At 35.9% G+C, this 17,185-nt stretch overlaps 1 protein-coding gene across 1 annotated transcript; it reads left to right on the top strand.

The window, feature by feature from the left end:
• Positions 1-8,602: 8,602 nt before the first annotated feature.
• LOC117111088 (ribosomal RNA small subunit methyltransferase NEP1-like) lies at positions 8,603-12,967 on the top strand. The gene is made up of 5 exons (XM_033253971.1): positions 8,603-8,771; positions 9,342-9,443; positions 9,888-10,029; positions 10,658-10,866; positions 11,640-12,967. The coding sequence occupies exons 1-5, from the start codon at positions 8,640-8,642 to the stop codon at positions 11,751-11,753; spliced, it is 699 nt and encodes a 232-aa protein (XP_033109862.1). The 5' UTR covers positions 8,603-8,639; the 3' UTR covers positions 11,754-12,967.
• The last annotated feature ends 4,218 nt before the right edge of the window (positions 12,968-17,185 follow it).

The raw sequence follows: 17,185 nt of genomic DNA, 5'->3' as shown, positions 1-17,185 counted from the left end.
ATCCTAAAATACTTAAGCTACCCCCACCTGCCAACAAATGTTTTTCTCCATGACCCCACCAAAGGGAGTAGCCATTTTGGACCTCTGGCACCTCTCATACCCACCTCGCCATCTAAGGAATACCCTGGTTACAGGTCTGAATATGGTTCACTTTGGAAAGAAGCTGCCAGCACAAATGTCCTAGGTCGAGTGGCCGAGCGGTAAGGCAGGGGCGCAGCTAGCTACAGCCTTAGTAGCGGCGCTGGTTCCAGCCGCTCCTCGCCCATGGTTTGGTTGGTAGAACCAAGTCTGCTCGGATAAGGACTTAAAATGGAGGTCCAGTGTATACTGTACATCTGGCTCATGTGCACTTTAAAGAATCCATTGCATCTTTCGGAAGAGTAGGGGGTTACCCCGATGTTATGGTTCATTTCAGCCCCTGTTGTTGTGGAATGATGTGAACATGTATCTACTAAGAAGCGCCTCTTTACGGCTGCTAGGTAGCCACGTACCACGACCATACGCAATTCAGCACAATGACGCTGCAAGTTATGGGTTATTCTCCTACCTTTACCTTATAGTACTACATATATAAACCTATAAAATCCATACACACACCGTTCTCTTCCATTATTTGTTGATTCAACAAAATGAAAATTAAACTCCATTCTTCCTCGCTTATAAATTCTTTTGTTAGGGTCCACAAGAAAAACTCCCTGTAAATAAATATGAAATATTTATCATATAAAATATTGGCTGTTGTTGCATATAATTTGTAGTCAAAGCAATTATCTCATTTTTTTTGTTTTCAATAATACAACTTGTAATTTGTCATTTAATATAGTATGTTCCTGTTGTATGTTTCTATGAACAATAAAGATTTTAATGTACATTGTATTTGATGAAATGAATTAAATTTTAAATAAAACTTGAGTACCTCTAGAGTAACCAAATTCTTGGCCGTGATGGTATCCAATAGGGCACTGCGGAATTTCTCCTGTTTGTTATTTATAAGCTGAAAGTTCCATTTGCTTACACCTGAACCCTTGGGGGACACCATAGTTACAGCTTATGAAATATCAACAAGAAAACATCTTTAAATTTCTCTGTTGTTGAGAGTGTGTAATGGATGATTCAGAAGGTGGGGGCAGAGGTTGGTGGGCATGTCTTAGTCCATATCACTTGTTTTGACATTTTAAAATGGCAAATTGACTACTAATAGTAACAGAATCATTATCATTTAGTTTCCTATTTACTTGTTCATGGCCACTATTTCCCCCATTTTCTTGGACTAAAACTGTACACAAATATATTCCTAAATCAAAAAATTTGTCTTCCTCCCCCCACACCCCCGCCACTTATTTTTCAAATTCTGAAACCACCTCCTGTTATATTAATAAAATAAAAATTGTTGAGAGTGTGTAATGGATGATTCAGAAGGTGGGGGCAGAGGTTGGTGGGCATGTCTTAGTCCATATTACTTGTTTTGACATTTTAAAGTGGCAAATTGATTACTAATAGTAACAGAATCATTATCATTTAGTTTCCTATTCACTTGTTCATGGCCACTATTGCCCCCATTTTCTTGGACTAAAACTGTACACAAATATATTCCTAAATCAAAAAATTTGTCTTCCTCCCCCCACACCCCCGCCACTTATTTTTCAAATTCTGAAACCACCTCCTGTTATATTAATAAAATAAAAAGTGAAATGATATTTATTGAACTTACTAAGGAGAACATGTGGTGAATCAGGAGATGTAAGTGTGTTGACTTGTTGAACAATTTGATTACCAAATATTTTGATGCTCTAAGATTGGAACAGACAAAAAAGAAACATGCTGACATCTTGGTGAAACAATTCTTTAAATACTGAACATCATTCTTAAAACAAAACAGTCATGCTATGGGCAATGACAGGAATGGTGCCTTGAAAATAGAATGCTACTGATTAATTAATTATTGTAAATCATGTTTATTTGTTTATTCAGCTTTAGGCACTAGGGCCAAGGATATGTCAACTTAATCACTCTTCAACGTGGCAATCTCCTCTCGAGACAAACATACACACAAGATGCTGTACATAAGAGGCATAAGTTAGTGGGGTTTTTTTTTTGGGCTGTGAGATGAAATTCTGACAGGAACTGATCACAGGACCCTGGGATTGGAAAGCAAGCATCTTAACCACTAAGCTATTCAACTCCACTCCTCATTCTTTTCCTCAGCAAAATCATATTTTTTTAATTACTATGAAATAATTTCTCAAACTTCAGTAACAACCAACATCTTTATAAAATCTTTAGTATACTGCCTATCTTTACATGAATCTTGGGTAAAAATAATTGACCAGTACAGTAATCAGAAGGTTTTGTTTTTGAATCCCAATGAGGACATACATTTTACTTAAATATTATCATCTGTATTATACTTCATTGCAACTGTAACATTTTACCATTGAAGGGTTTCTTCCATAGAGGATGTAGTGAAGTCGTACAGTGAATGATGCAACGTCTTTGTGAAAAGTGCCTTGAAATATGCACGGTGAAACCAATGCAATCAAAACTTGACCCTTGGATGAATAAAAAAAAATAAATGATGAGTAAAAGTAAGTACACTTTGAACCAACATCAAAAGGGTTATCATTATAGTAACACAAGAACAACAACAATGGCAGTAGCAAAAACAACAATAATAATAATGGTGGACACCTAATATACGAAAGAGTAAAGCAACCTTGACGAATTGGTTTATGTCTGCAAATTTTTAGAGCTTCCCCCTCCCCCCAAGAGAGAAAACCACAATTTGTATTTTCTAAATATTAGTAGACTCTATCTATAAAATCAATTAAATAAGCCTTTGAAACCCCTAAATTGTCATATTTTTCGGGACCACTTTCTAAACATTTTGAGTGACGCCCGATCATAACCATTTCACTCGTGTTGGGGGTACATTGCCACCTCCCCCTCCCCGTTGGTGACACATTGTCTGACATCCAGGACAATGATTTTTTTCATCACGACATTAATAGCTACATTGTCCCTAAGGACCCTAGACCACTCAGACAAGTCAGATTACAGATAAATTATTTAAAACCCAGGAAAAGTGACCCATAAATCTTCATTCTGTCCAATTTGCTTGAAATTCCATAGCTGTTACTATAATGTACCTGCACATTTGAGCAACCCATCTTGCAGTCAAGGCAAATTATTTGGTGCTACAGAAATTTTTCATTTACTACGGAAATTTGAAGACATACGGATATATTTCACTAACTTGATAAGATCGAATAAACTTACATTGAAATCATGTTGATCATTTGCAAAATGGATCTTTTGTGGCATGTGATTAGAAATTATCCAATCATATGCCTTCAATGCCATTGGGTTGATGACGCGTACCATGTCCTTTAGGCCCCACACATTTTCGCAGCTTTCAACACCAAAAACAGATGGAATACTTGTTGGGATAACTGTGTTCTCAAACAGTGCTTTCAATGACTTAATATCTTTTCTTAACATGTGAAACCTGCAAGAAAAAAGTATGATATGGGATTAATATCTTAGGTTGTGTTTACGAACTTTCAATGAAACCGGATAAGTTCAAAGTGACAGAAAGTATACAAGAAAACAAGAGAATCTATTATATTTCTTATAGTGATCCACAGTAAATTAATGCAACTACGCGGCAAAGAAGCTGCTGCACACTGTAGACAGTAATTTCTTTATTTAGATTTTAAAACAAAGTTTCCTTCACAACCAACAACAAGTAACTAGTCAATTACAGGTTGGAATAATGCTCTCTTTTCAATTTTTAATTTATTTATATTTATCTTAACAATGGATTTTAACCCAGTAAATACCATTTCACCACCAAAACATAGGCGAGTGATAGTGAAAAATAAATGGCAACCAACTGACCCCAATTTCCAATTGGCATTGTACTTGGAAAATTCAAAAATTTTGGTTGGCCAAATCTGAACAATGAAAGTTGATCTTAGCTTACCTTTCCGCAAAACAACGTAGAGTTAATATCATCTCAGGATAAGGGTTGTATGGAAGGTGAGGCTTTGCAAGCAAACTCTGACATATGCCTAACATTTTGATTTCAACTTGTGTTTCCTCTAAGTACTCGGTGATAATTCGCATTATGCGAGCTGCTTCAGGGTCTTGAGGGGCCTCAAATTTATATCTTGGTACTTGCAGATTACCAGCAAGCTAGGGGGTGTTGAATAATGATATAAATTAATGATACAAAATGATGTTTGATGTTGGAAATCAGATTCATCAGACGCCACCAAGCGCAAACTCGGTGGTCTAGTGGTAAATACATCAGGCTAAATATCGGAAGGTCGTGGGTTCAATTCCCATCCAAATCGCTTGCGAGATTTTTTTGCAGGCATTTGGGAAAGTACTGAGCATTCAGTACGATAACATGTAAGGTAGGGCAAATATCATTTGTATTATTATATCTCTACACAAAAAAATGCCATTGGGTCATCAAATCATTACTGTATTATAATAATCATCTTCAATGACACATTAAACTTGATATTTTGCCTGGCAGATATATATATATATATCATGATTTATCATCATATGCAAAATTACTGATATTGAGAATTTTGATCAAAAAGTTACCTCTGTCATCAATGACATAATGTCTGCTTCATTTTCATCGATAGTACCGAGGGTTGGTTCATTATTTTCTGGGGGTAGTTCCCTTCTACCACTACTAGCTACAGTTGAAGGCCTTGTTCTAATTGATCCCGAATTCACGAGAGAAGACAATGGCTTGTAACGTGCCTAAGTTAAAATAAAATGTATACTTCATTAAGGATTGGATTGCACTCTCTCCTCCTACCCCTCTCTCTCCCCCACCCCCTCTCTCGCTCTCTGGGTCAGGTGGTGCCGAGTTACTCAACTGTGACTTCCACAAAGAGCATGCCATCTTCTTATGTATGGTGCCAAATGAGTTTATTCATAACTTATACAATAAATTGAGTACCATATTTTGATAGATTTTAGTATTTTAGTAGACAAAATATGGAAAATGCCCCTTAGTATTTTTTGGGCTGACGACAGACATAGACCTAATTGAAGGTGTTTTTCCAGTGACAGATTCAAGGGGGGAGGTGGCAGCTGGCCCGGGCCACCCATAAATCTTTCAAAATTGAGAAAAAAATAAAATTCTACTCAAATTTTGAGTCTAAGAGTGCCATTTCCGGCCATCTAGAGAGGTTCCATAATCATAATTTCGCTTACCTCAGCCCAATCCATGGTAGGCCTGAGGTAGTATAGACCCTCCCTGGGCTCCCTCTATTTCAAATTCCTGGATCCGCCACTGCATTCTGTAAACCTATATTTACTCCACAGTGGAAAAATATTAGTAATCTTTCCAGTAAAATAACTCAGTAAAGCTCAGTCCACCCTATCACATTTTATGAGACAATTTGTGTGATGTACCCATATATGGGCATAATGTCTCCATATATGGGCATGATGTCCCCATATATGGGCATGTCACATTAAACCCACATATGACCACATTTACTTGTCACATAAAATTTGGTAGTTTGAACAAAGCTTAAAGCATGTCTGCCAAATGAATAAATGTTTGGTTACCAATATCCTTTGATTATTTTTGTTAATTTATTGCTTTTAAATTATTTATATTTATATATATATTTAGGCCTATTTTTATATTTAAAGAAGTTCTTCAACAGTGATTCAGTTCGCTTTTGAAAAATCCTTGGCATTTGTATATTTTTATGTTCATTATTTGTCTTTGTATACTGTTGTTTTTTTTCCAAATTAAATAAATCAAATCAATCTATTCAAAATTTTGTTGACATTTTAACTCAATTGCAGTTTGGGGAAGCATTTTCATCATCCTCCTCATCATCATTTTCAGTCATGTTATGACTGTCACTACTGGACAAAAGCCTTAGCATGCTATTTAACATTGTTTCATGCTTACCAATCCCTGTGTTTTTTTTTTCCTATTTGATGTATTTTTGCCATCACTAGTAAACAATGACGGTCTTCTTGTTGGGCCAGGGGGGCGTGTAGGGGCCGAGTCTTGTCTTGCCTTGTTGTCCATTACTCGTGGGCATCCAATATCATTCAATTATTACGTCAAAAACATCATGTAAAACCATTTTCATCCAAGAAGTTTCTATAAGACAGAATTACAATGCAGTTAGAAGGAATTTAAATAATGTGAGTAAATCATCTAGATTCGATTGGATTTATGCAGTAAGAACATCAAGGATAACCCACAAAAGTGTAAAAACTTTTTTCCTTGGGTATTTCTGTTGGCGATTAGGCAGTTCACCAGGAGGAAATCCCCTATTATTTTCAGAAGAGTGTAGGGACTATCAAGCATTCTTTAAACGCACACATGAACCATATTGCACACATGACCAATGTCTATTCCAAAAGACCATGTTTTCTTTTTTCTATACTTAAATTTCAGTCCTCTCTTGGTGAAAACAAGGAGTCAATGGACAGAATGGACCTTTCCGCTAAGCTCCGCCCCTTAGATTTTGTTGCTAAGGCCCCACAAGACAGCAGTGTTAAAACATACGCGAACACGTGCGTTTGTGGGACAACACGTGTGTTTGTAAGACGCGCGCGTATTCCTAGCGTTGTTCTGATTAGTCAGTTGTGAAGTTTGATTGACACTCCGGAAAGGTCTATTGAACCAGGTACCAAAACATTCAGAAATGCATGCCTTTGCCTACGACTGTCTTAAACATACAAATACTGTACTAAGATTCTGCACACCTATCTCTTTATCAATTCTCTGCGCAAACTTAAGTTATTTTTTGATATATATCCTGCGCAAATAAAAACATAGTGAGGGCCAAAGATAGCTGGGCCAGGCCCAGCTATCTTTGGATGGGGAACATGTTTTTCTGTCTTGTGATCAATACACTATGAATCAATGACTACACACCTAGGTCCCCCCCCCCCCCACACACACACACAACAGGCTAGGCCCAGTATAGGGTGGCTAGGCCAGGTCTGTTGGGTAGCGGTAACGTCCTACCCCTAGGGCCCTAGTGTAGTAGAGTAGGCCCGTCGTAGCCTACTGGGCCAGGCCCAGCCTAGTATTAGTAGGTGGTAGGCCTAGGCCTAACCCGCACTTACTTCTTTCTTTTTATTTAGGGAATTATTAATAGCACTGCAGGCCTAACTAGGAGTTTAGGACAAATGAACTATATATAACAAGGATAATTAAGCACAAAACATAAATTTCCTCCGATCCCTCTATCATCAAGCGTCTCGTATCCAAGTTTCAAATTACCACCTATGCTACTAAAAATAATTGAATAATACTTGTGTACTGTGAGTTAAATTAGATTTAATCTAATACTATTAAATTAATTATCATAAATATAATATAAAGTAATAATTTAAGCTAAATTAATATCAATAATGCAACATGTCTTATTTAAAATCGCAAGTCACGTCAATGTGTGAAATGTGGATGGCCTAGGCGGTCTTACTGAGATCTTAGTATATGGCGCGCCAATCGAGCGATAAATGCATTGTGAGTAAGAATACAGTACTTCTACTTTTGGAATAAATTATATAATATACGTAAATTGTGAATGTGTGGATCATTCGTTTACATTTTAAAAATTGACAATAAAATATTTGATTGTGACTAAATTGAATAAATTTAATTTGTATTTAATATATCGTGAATTCCGTAAAGATATTTTATTTTGTATATATCATGTAATTCAGCCTTGGCTGCAATTTTGATATGAATAAAGAATAATGAAAAAAATGAATGATTGAATTATTTCATTAATATTGTAGCGTTTGGTGAACCTTGATACAATAAGAAAATTCAATTCAATTTTTTAATTAATGTGTTTTTATATGCATTCTTTATTTCTTCCATTTTTTGGTTTTATGTCTGGTGCTGTGCTTTTCATCCATTGTTTCTTTTTTATGATGTTTGTGTTGTAAATTTGTTGAATTTTGCTGTTCTGTTTTTAAATTTGTAAGCAATTATTGTAATACATTCATATACAGTCTTTTGGCTGTCTCAGTTTTTAATTTTTAATTTATATTTTCATCTGAATAAAGAATAAAGACATTGAATACAAAATTAGAAGTCGGGAAAGCTCTTTCCCGCCATCTGGAATCAACCTTTTCTCTGGGGAGGACCCCAACCCCTTTAATTTATGGGGTTCATTGATTCTGGAAAAAGGTTTGTAATATGCAAAGTATACCCGCATAATAGGCCTATGAAATAAGAATGAGAAAAATTTACCTGACCGTTTTCAATGGGGAAAACCTTGAATTTCGAAGAACTTACAAAAGCCATAAGACACTCCAAAAGTAAGCTCATTTCCCGCCATCTAGAAATCGAGATTTTCTCGGGGGTAACTCGGACACCTTTGCGGGGTTCATCGATTTCATGGAATCGTTTTCAATTATAGGGAAAAACCTTGAAAATTTGAAGGACTTAAAAGTCATTAAAAGACACCTCACTGTAATACGAATGAGAAAAATTTACCTGTCCGTTTTCAAGATGGGAATTTTGAAAAACTTAAAATAAAAAGACACCCGCGGGGGCTGCCGTGCCGATAGAAACTCACACGGTTACCGTTACCGTGCCTATAGGCACAACGTTTGTAAACATGGCTGCCCACGTGGATGACAACGATGAACCTGAGAAGAAACGTCCCAAGATCATAAAAACACTTCATGAAAAGAATTTAGACAAACGTTTGATTATCGTACTTGAAAAAGCATCACTTGAAACAGTTAAGGTGTGTACCTGTACAAACAAGGCCTGGCTTAACCTAATATATATAACTAGCCATGATGTTTGATGGGTTGCTCTCTCGAGTCTCTCTCCTCCGTTTCTGGCCTCGCTACACTTAACTTAGGCCTAAGCCTAGCCTACCTTGGTCGTCCAGACGAGAGCCTAGACTCCTAAGTAGCCTTGCTGTATATAGATGTAGGCCTACCTTCTCAGGTAGTAATAGTACTTACTGCTAGTCCTACTTTCAGGCTACTTGAAAATGAACGATTGAGTTGATGAGACAAAATCATTGTATGATTTTATTAACAAAATGTAAATAGGCCTGGGCATAAAAATCAGCCAGGCCTATTGCTAGGGTTAGAGTGCGCCCTTACTATAAATATCTGGGAACGCTGTGCAAATTAATAGACGTTCTACCGGCCAAATATCCAGTGGATGAATATATGCCACTAGCCTGTATGTGTGCCACACAGTAAAAATAATTTTGTCGGGAATACATCAAAAGTTATGTGATATTCCCTGTTCATTCGTTTTTAATAAATGTTATTTATTGTGTTATATATCATATTTTCAGACAACTAAAGGGTTTGAATTACTAAATTGTGATCATCATAAACATCTCATGAAGAAATACAAGAGGAATCCATCAGATTGCCGGCCAGATATTGCTCATCAGGTATCCCGCAATTCACTGCGACATATATATATTTTGTTTAAACCATTTCATCTGTTTTAGGATAGTATTGTGTTGATGCTATTCTCTGTTCAAAATTCTACGATTTCCTACACTTCCATCGGACTATCCGCGTTTTGTCGTATACATGATATCTCTCACACCTTGCCCCCAACGTCTGTGGGCCAGACGATTTTAGACTGAGAGTGTCATAGCACATCTTGTCGTAGGCAACGTGTGAGACTATCTTAATTTTAAATAAATAACTAAAGAATTGAGTAATGGATAGTAAAAAGTTCAGACTGTCAGATATCAAAACAAATTAAATTGTGTATGTAAAACAAATAATCAATCATGAAATACTGTTTGTTTCAACCATCAGCAAGAATATAGAGATATGTTTATGACATTGAATTCTAATTGTTCAATTTTTCCCTTCTTTTACAGTGCTTGTTGATGTTATTTGACAGTCCTTTAAACAGAGCTGGGTTACTACAGGTATTTGTGCACACAGATAGGAATGTGCTCATTCAAATAAGTCCGCAGACTAGGATACCACGGACATTTGATAGGTTCTGCGGTCTTTTTGGTTAGTGTCATTCTAAATTACATCATCATTATCAGTCCATGGTATAACAGAGTTAGGTTGACTCCAGTAGACACAAAGAGACTTTTATCTTTCTAAACATGTTCCAATGAGTAACTACCAATAGAACTAATTCATGCACACGGGAACGATCAGTGTTCTGAAGATGTGCCCTCAACTGTACTTTAGTAAAGACACATTGGATCTGTCGGAAGAAATACTAAATTTAGATAAATTAATAGGAAAATGGGATAAACCCAGAAACAACGTGTCACATAATGTAAATAATGATATATAATATTGATTAAACTTAACAGAAGAGGAAACTCTTGATTTAGAAATAAAAAAGAAAGTTTGCTTCGACCGGACCTTTCACTTACCTTGCAATGCATGTGCAATATCATAACACCTTAAAGTCTACTGTGTGTTTAAATCCAAGTGCAATTAGTGATATGATTTGACCAAGGTAGAATTGTCTTCCGTCATGGTCAAAATTAATCCATTGTGAATATTGGCTTAAGTTTTTCATGAGGCTTAAAGATTGGATATTTGGATGTGAGAAAATTTCTTGTCTGATATACTCTAATAATCGGCATACTATTCATCTTTGTATAAACTTTCTTGATTTCAGTACAATTACTACACAAATTAAGCATTAGTGCATCTGATGGGCCACAGAAGCTTCTGAGAGTAATTAAGAACCCAGTTTCCAATCACTTACCTGTTGGCTGCAAGAAGATCAGTCTCTCCTATAGTGCAAAGAAATTAGTAAAGCCAAAAGAATTAGTTCCTGAGGATGGTCCTGTGGTGTTAGTAATCGGTGCAATGGCTCATGGAAAGGTAAAGTATAATCTCTTGCTTCAATTTATTATTTATTTATTTGTTTATATATATCATATTATATATATATGATGTATTTTGTAATCTTTATTTTATGGAGTATTATTATGTATAATTAGAGCAGTCACTTTATAAAGTACTTGAATACAGTACCAACAATATGCAGGAAGTGAATGATGGGAAAAACAACAGCATGCCCTCAATGAATAAATTTTCTTTTATGCCCAAGAGAAAATAATCAAATTTTGGTGACCTTGTCTTTTAACCTTTTCTGAAAATTGAAAGTTGTCTTTTTTTTTAATTATTATTATATACCATTCCACTAAATTTTATGATGATTCATTCATTAGTTTTTGTGTAATCTTGCTAACGGACGGACGGACGGACAGACAGACAGACAGAGTTGAAAACTTCCTTACTGTACATTCATGTATGATATAATTCTGAATAATGCTAGAAGAATAAGTTGTACGCACAATAATTTATAGTTTGGCAACATGACTTCTAGCTACTAGCTAAAATTACACAGAGAAGTTTGTTAATAGCAGTAACAACAGTGTCTACAGCACTATTAAGCCCTGTCCAGACTATCAAATTGTTTTTGACAAAAATATGTGACATGCCTATATATGGTCATGATGATATCACATCATGACCATATATAGGCACATCATTACTATATATGGGCATACAACATTTTTTTTGAAAATTTTGCTAGTCTAGACAGAGCTATAAAGATTCTATCGATTTGTTTTTATTATATTTCCTTTTAGGTTGAACCAGACTTTACCGAAGAAGATGTCTCAATCAGTAATTACCCATTATCTGGCGCCCTCACATGTGCAAAGATTTGTTCTGCATTTGAAGATGGTTGGGGAATATTTTGAGTTTAATGAGTTTGTTTATGATGATAGTAGCTAACCAATAGCACAGCACAGCAGCAGTTATGCCATTTTACCTGATTAGAATGGGATTAACTGTATATGTATGGTACACAGTAGTATTACTGGAGCTGTAGCTTGGTGGCTCATTCTAAAATCTTAAGGTCTTTGGTTCTAATCCCTGTAAATGTCAGTATTGCTGCTCATGATTAAAGCTCCCTCTAAGGCTCATGATAAATCTTATGTCAGATCACAAAGCTCTAGCTATTTATGAGAGTGTACATTATGTTGTCGTTGTTTTATGGACATTACACCAGTGGTGGTGCCAGCTGGGGAGGATCCCCGATGGACAAGCAAAGACAGCCATTAGCTTGTCAGCTAAGAGCTTAGTTCCTACCTCCACACACATCTGGGCTCCACTGTTCCTCCTGGGCACCACTGGCCTCAGTGTTTAAATTGTTCTTATTTCTCTATACAGTGGCAAATGCACTATTAATGATTACCATGTTTGGTTCCTTATTTTAAACATTATGAAAAATGTTTTATTTATTCTCAATAGCAAACTTAAACCTACAGCAAAAGAACAAGACCTTTATCTTCTTTTAGTTCCATATGATAATTTCTTAATCTTTTTTTTTTTCTTTTAACTTGTATAATTTTAAATTCATAATAAAAAGTAGATTTTACTATGGATATAATGGATTCAGCTTAGACATTCTTTTGTGAAATAATGTAGGATAATGCAGTTCGATTTATATAACACTTCATACCGAAAGGTCTCAAAGCACTCGAGGTGTGGACTAGCTCTTACAGTAACTATTGCTTCTTCCCTAATGTTCTCTTTGTGTCTAAGCTACCCGATAGCTCAGCAATAAAGACACAGTAACCGGTACCAGCTTCTCCCATCTTTCCACAACAGGGGCTGTATGGACCAGTACACCGGGGTAACTCCCTACTCATCTCGAAAGTGCACACGAGCCAAATTGCGTGTAAACAGAGCCTACAGTTTATAGAACTGTGAAGACTTGTTCCACCTTCAGAACCATAGGCGAGCATGCCATTCTGTAATATTCTTAATAGCAAACCCAAATCCAACAGCACAAGAATAAGACCATCATCTTCTTTTAGTTCCATATGATAATTTCTTTATCTCTTATTTGTTTAAAACTTGTATAATTTTAAATTCATAATAAAATGTGGATTTTACTATGGATATTAAATGGGCATTCTGCTTACTCATTCATTTGTCTATAATGGCCGTATTCGACTGGTCGTTCTTTTTTAAACCACGGCCACCTGAGCAGTGGTAAATTACTACTTAACGAAGACGACCAGTCGAATAGAAAACTTGTAAATACTTGACAAAACAAAATGGCTGCATAGTTACCGCGGTACACGCTGCATAATTGCTTCGGCTTGTGGCAGCATAGATTTTTTGTAAAAGAAATGTTTACATCCAGTTTTTGAATCCTGTTAGGCTACTATTATTTTTTAATATTATATTATAATTTTTATTTTCTATAATTTTTATTTTCTGAAATTTAATCTAAATTATATTAACGCAAATGTTGTTTCTAAACTGACCAATCGGCCATGTTTGTTTTGGTCACGTGGATAACTTAACGCACTCTGGTTACGTTAATTTTCGTTGTCAATGAAGTCTATTTTCAGAACCAGTCGAATAAAAATAGTACTCAACGAAAATTCGTAGTCAACGAAATGAACCAGTCGAATACGCCCATTGTTACAAGAATACAATATTTACCAGCCAAATCATAAACAATACTATCAGAACTTCTATAAAGACTGAAGACGGTGTATTAGAAAAGTCGTCATTTTCATTATCAACATTCGTGCCTAAAACATTTTTGACAAATACATACAGTGTAGGCCTATCAGTTTAATATAGTTGTTGAATCGTGTAAAAGAGATGGATGACCTACATGTGACAGACATGCTGCTGCAGGGTTAACTAAATATTTGATTATGTAACCATATTATGTTTTCTTAAGCTTGCAAAACCTCCCTATTAATAAAAATCAAGACGATTGTATTAAATGTTTCAAGAAGCATTTCTCGTCATCAGTGTGACAAAGTGTTTACAGTTGTTATATTTTATACATAGAAAGCATTCATATGTGTAATAGGCAACATTTCCGTATTTAATTAATGTTTCAAGATTCAACGGCATGTTGACGACCACTGTCATGACGACAACATTATATCGAATTTTCTAAAGCTTGCATGTTTAGGTGTTTGCTGATGAAAGGTATACAGTACTGTGCAAAGCAGCTGTTTACATATTTCGCTAACGTTGTTTTGCGTTTCTCAGCTATAAAAGGTAACTTAAAGCGAACTTAGGCCTATTCAAGTTTATTGGATCAAACAAAAATTGTATAAAATACGAAATTAATAAACTATATAACAATTATAATTATGGATCCAGTGAAATGTAAATAATTTATTTTATTCAGTCTGGTAAAAATATAAAAATAATACATTTGATTTCCATGAAACACTAAAGTAGGCATACACATATTCTATAATTATACTGATGATAAAGCAGTAGGTAAAAAGAGCCTTACTCGGTCTGTATGAATGGTAAATGTAAACACTTTGTCACACTGATGACGAGAAATGCTTTTTGAAACATTTCTGTTTTCAGAGTTAATACAATCGTCTTGATTTTTATTAATAGGGTGGTTTTGCAAGCTTAAGAAAACGATAATATGGTTACATAATCAAATGTTTAGTTAACCCTGCATTAGGATGTCTGTCACATGTAGGCCATCCATCTCTTTTACACGATTCAACAACTAAACTGATAGGCCTATACTGTATGTATTTGTCAAAAATGTTTTATGCACGAATGTTGATAATGAAAATGACGTACTGTATTTGTATTCGTTATCGTTTTGGTTGCGGAACTTTTCTAATACACTGTCTTCAGTCTTTAAAGTAGGTATACACATATTCTATAATTATACTGATGATAAAGCAGTTGGTAGAAAGAGCCTTACTCGGTCTGTATGAATGGTGTAACTTAAAAACATATGCTTAAACATTGAACTCTACAAAAGAATAAAGGAATTAAGAACAACATTTATCGTTTTGATGTTGAAAGGTGTAACTTTAGTGGCGGATCCAGGGGGTTCGGACGAACACCCTAATACACCTTAACCAAATACTACTGGGTCCTGCCTTACAAAAGGCATGCTAACCTACCTCTAGGCATAGGTTGCCAGATCGGACAAACTAGGCTTAGCACAACTAGCCTTCAACATTAATAAAATAATTAAAAACACTTTGGTTCGACAACGGAAAACTGTATGTAAGTGCGTTCTTCATGCCTATGGTTCATCGATCCATGGAAGACTACGTATCCAACTCTATAGAAAGAGATAAAGTTACCTGACATTTTTCAAGAGAGAGAAACCTAGAATTTTGAAGAACATAAAAAAGGTAATTAAAAATCTCAGAAGTCGAGAAAGCTTATTTCCGGCCATCTAGGAATCGAGATTTTCCCGGGGGAGGACACTCCTTTCTTTTTTTTTTTTTTTTTTTTTTAGAAATATTTTGAACTACCCTCTTTCAAATCCTGGGTCCGTTTCTGAACTACTTATCTCTACAACTAGCCTAACAAACAGTATGATATAGGCCTATAGTGCCTATTCAAAAGGAGGATATAAATAAACGATATTTCTGAACAATCCCTTCTTATAAAGGACTTTTGATGATCTTTGAATATACCGTAAATCTATAGGCCTATACCTACAAATACAGTGGGGATAAAAGAATTTAAAATAGAATGGGCGGCACGAAGAGGGACTTTCACAGGTGGGTCTATACTACAGTATCTCAGCCCCACAGGTAAGAACATTTATGATTATATGACACCTCTAGATGGCCGGAAATGGCTCTCCTAGACTAAATTTTTTTTTTCAAAGTAGGGGGAACATCATATCAATTGTCCCCCCCCCCACTTTTCACCAGTCTTCTATAACTAAAACCCCACTTTTCAAAGCGAGTGGAAAGAACAACAATTACGAATGCCTGTTATGAATTTTGTCTCCACTTGTGCTCTGTTCCAAGTGAGGTGCGTAATTTCCAGACCAATATTAAGTAAAAACGCAATTATTTGTACATTTCGTAACCACTCCATCGATTTTATGGGTGAAACGGTTATCAAACAATTATTTTATACAGCTTTGACATGGATAGGTCTGTCTATTTCAACTTTAGTTAAGTCAATCACCTTTTATGTTTGTGAAATAAAAATGCTAACTGATGTTTTGTGTGTATCCAATCTCTTTAGTCCTATTTGATCGTAAGTTAGACGGCAGTATTTCCACTCACAATAGTGTAGTCGCAATACTACTTGCACAAAAGTGAAATTCATAAAGAGGAGAAAAGGATAAAAACCTCTCTTGATCAATTTTAAATGTACCGTAAAAAGAGACTATTTCTAACCTTAATAATTTTTGCATTCTAAAAACTACAATTTGATTCGTGAAAATTGACCAACAAAACGAAAAGTTATAGCAAATGAAAATTTACAACTTTTAAATATTCATGTTCTTATATAACATTAAACTGTAATTTTGACAATGCTGGATTAAGGTACACAAAATGAAAATTTGAGTAAATATACAGAATTTTTTTTTTTCTGCGAAATGAGTCTCATGAACCACCGGACATCATTGGATTTTCAAAGTACTGTACATGCAAAGAAGGGTTCTCAACTGGCGGCCAGCGGTCATCTCCGGTCCTCGAGAACAAGCCAAAAATATTCCGTTAGGCTTGCACCTAGATTTTATTCTGTTTTGCCGACTAGGGGGTCTATGTATTGCCCACAAATTGTAGCGATTTAATCAATCAAATTAGAAAAACTATCGAAAACTATCGCAGCAAACAGCAAAGAAATATTACCGAGATATAGGCCTATAACATTTTGAATTTTGCATTACCAAACACAAGGGTAACTTTCTTAGGCCAAGATATCCTGTATGAGCGTCTAGTGGCTTACTATTTTCAAACAATTTCTAATTCGTGAAGGGGGCCACCACCTCCCAAACCCTCCATCGGCTCGCGTCAGCGGCGCTCAGATTGCGCTACTCTTTTCCTGGGCATTCAAATGTATTCCATGAACAATTTTGGCCCCTACTGCGATATAGTTGAGAACCACTGGTATATACCGAAATCTGGGGGCCCGGCCGAAATCTGGGGCCTTGCCCCCTGTGCCCCCTCACCAATTTGGCTACGCCACTGCATCCGCCACTGTATTTTGAAAATGTGTGGAAATAAAATTAAATTGCATTCCTTAAAATAAATTACATACGACTTATAAAAGGCGATAGACGTCAGAGTTTCCGAGGGCTTTGCCACCTGGACCGCACCGGGGGGGGGGGCCCTAGGGGGCCCCCCTGCCCCAAGCAGGA

Source organism: Anneissia japonica, unplaced genomic scaffold, assembly GCF_011630105.1.
Source record: "Anneissia japonica isolate Jap-2015-1 unplaced genomic scaffold, ASM1163010v1 scaffold288251_len47204_cov154, whole genome shotgun sequence".
Taxonomy (NCBI): Eukaryota; Metazoa; Echinodermata; class Crinoidea; order Comatulida; family Comatulidae; genus Anneissia; species Anneissia japonica.
The sequence above is the reverse complement of the archived record's forward strand: the minus strand, read 5'-3'. Positions and strand labels throughout refer to the sequence as shown.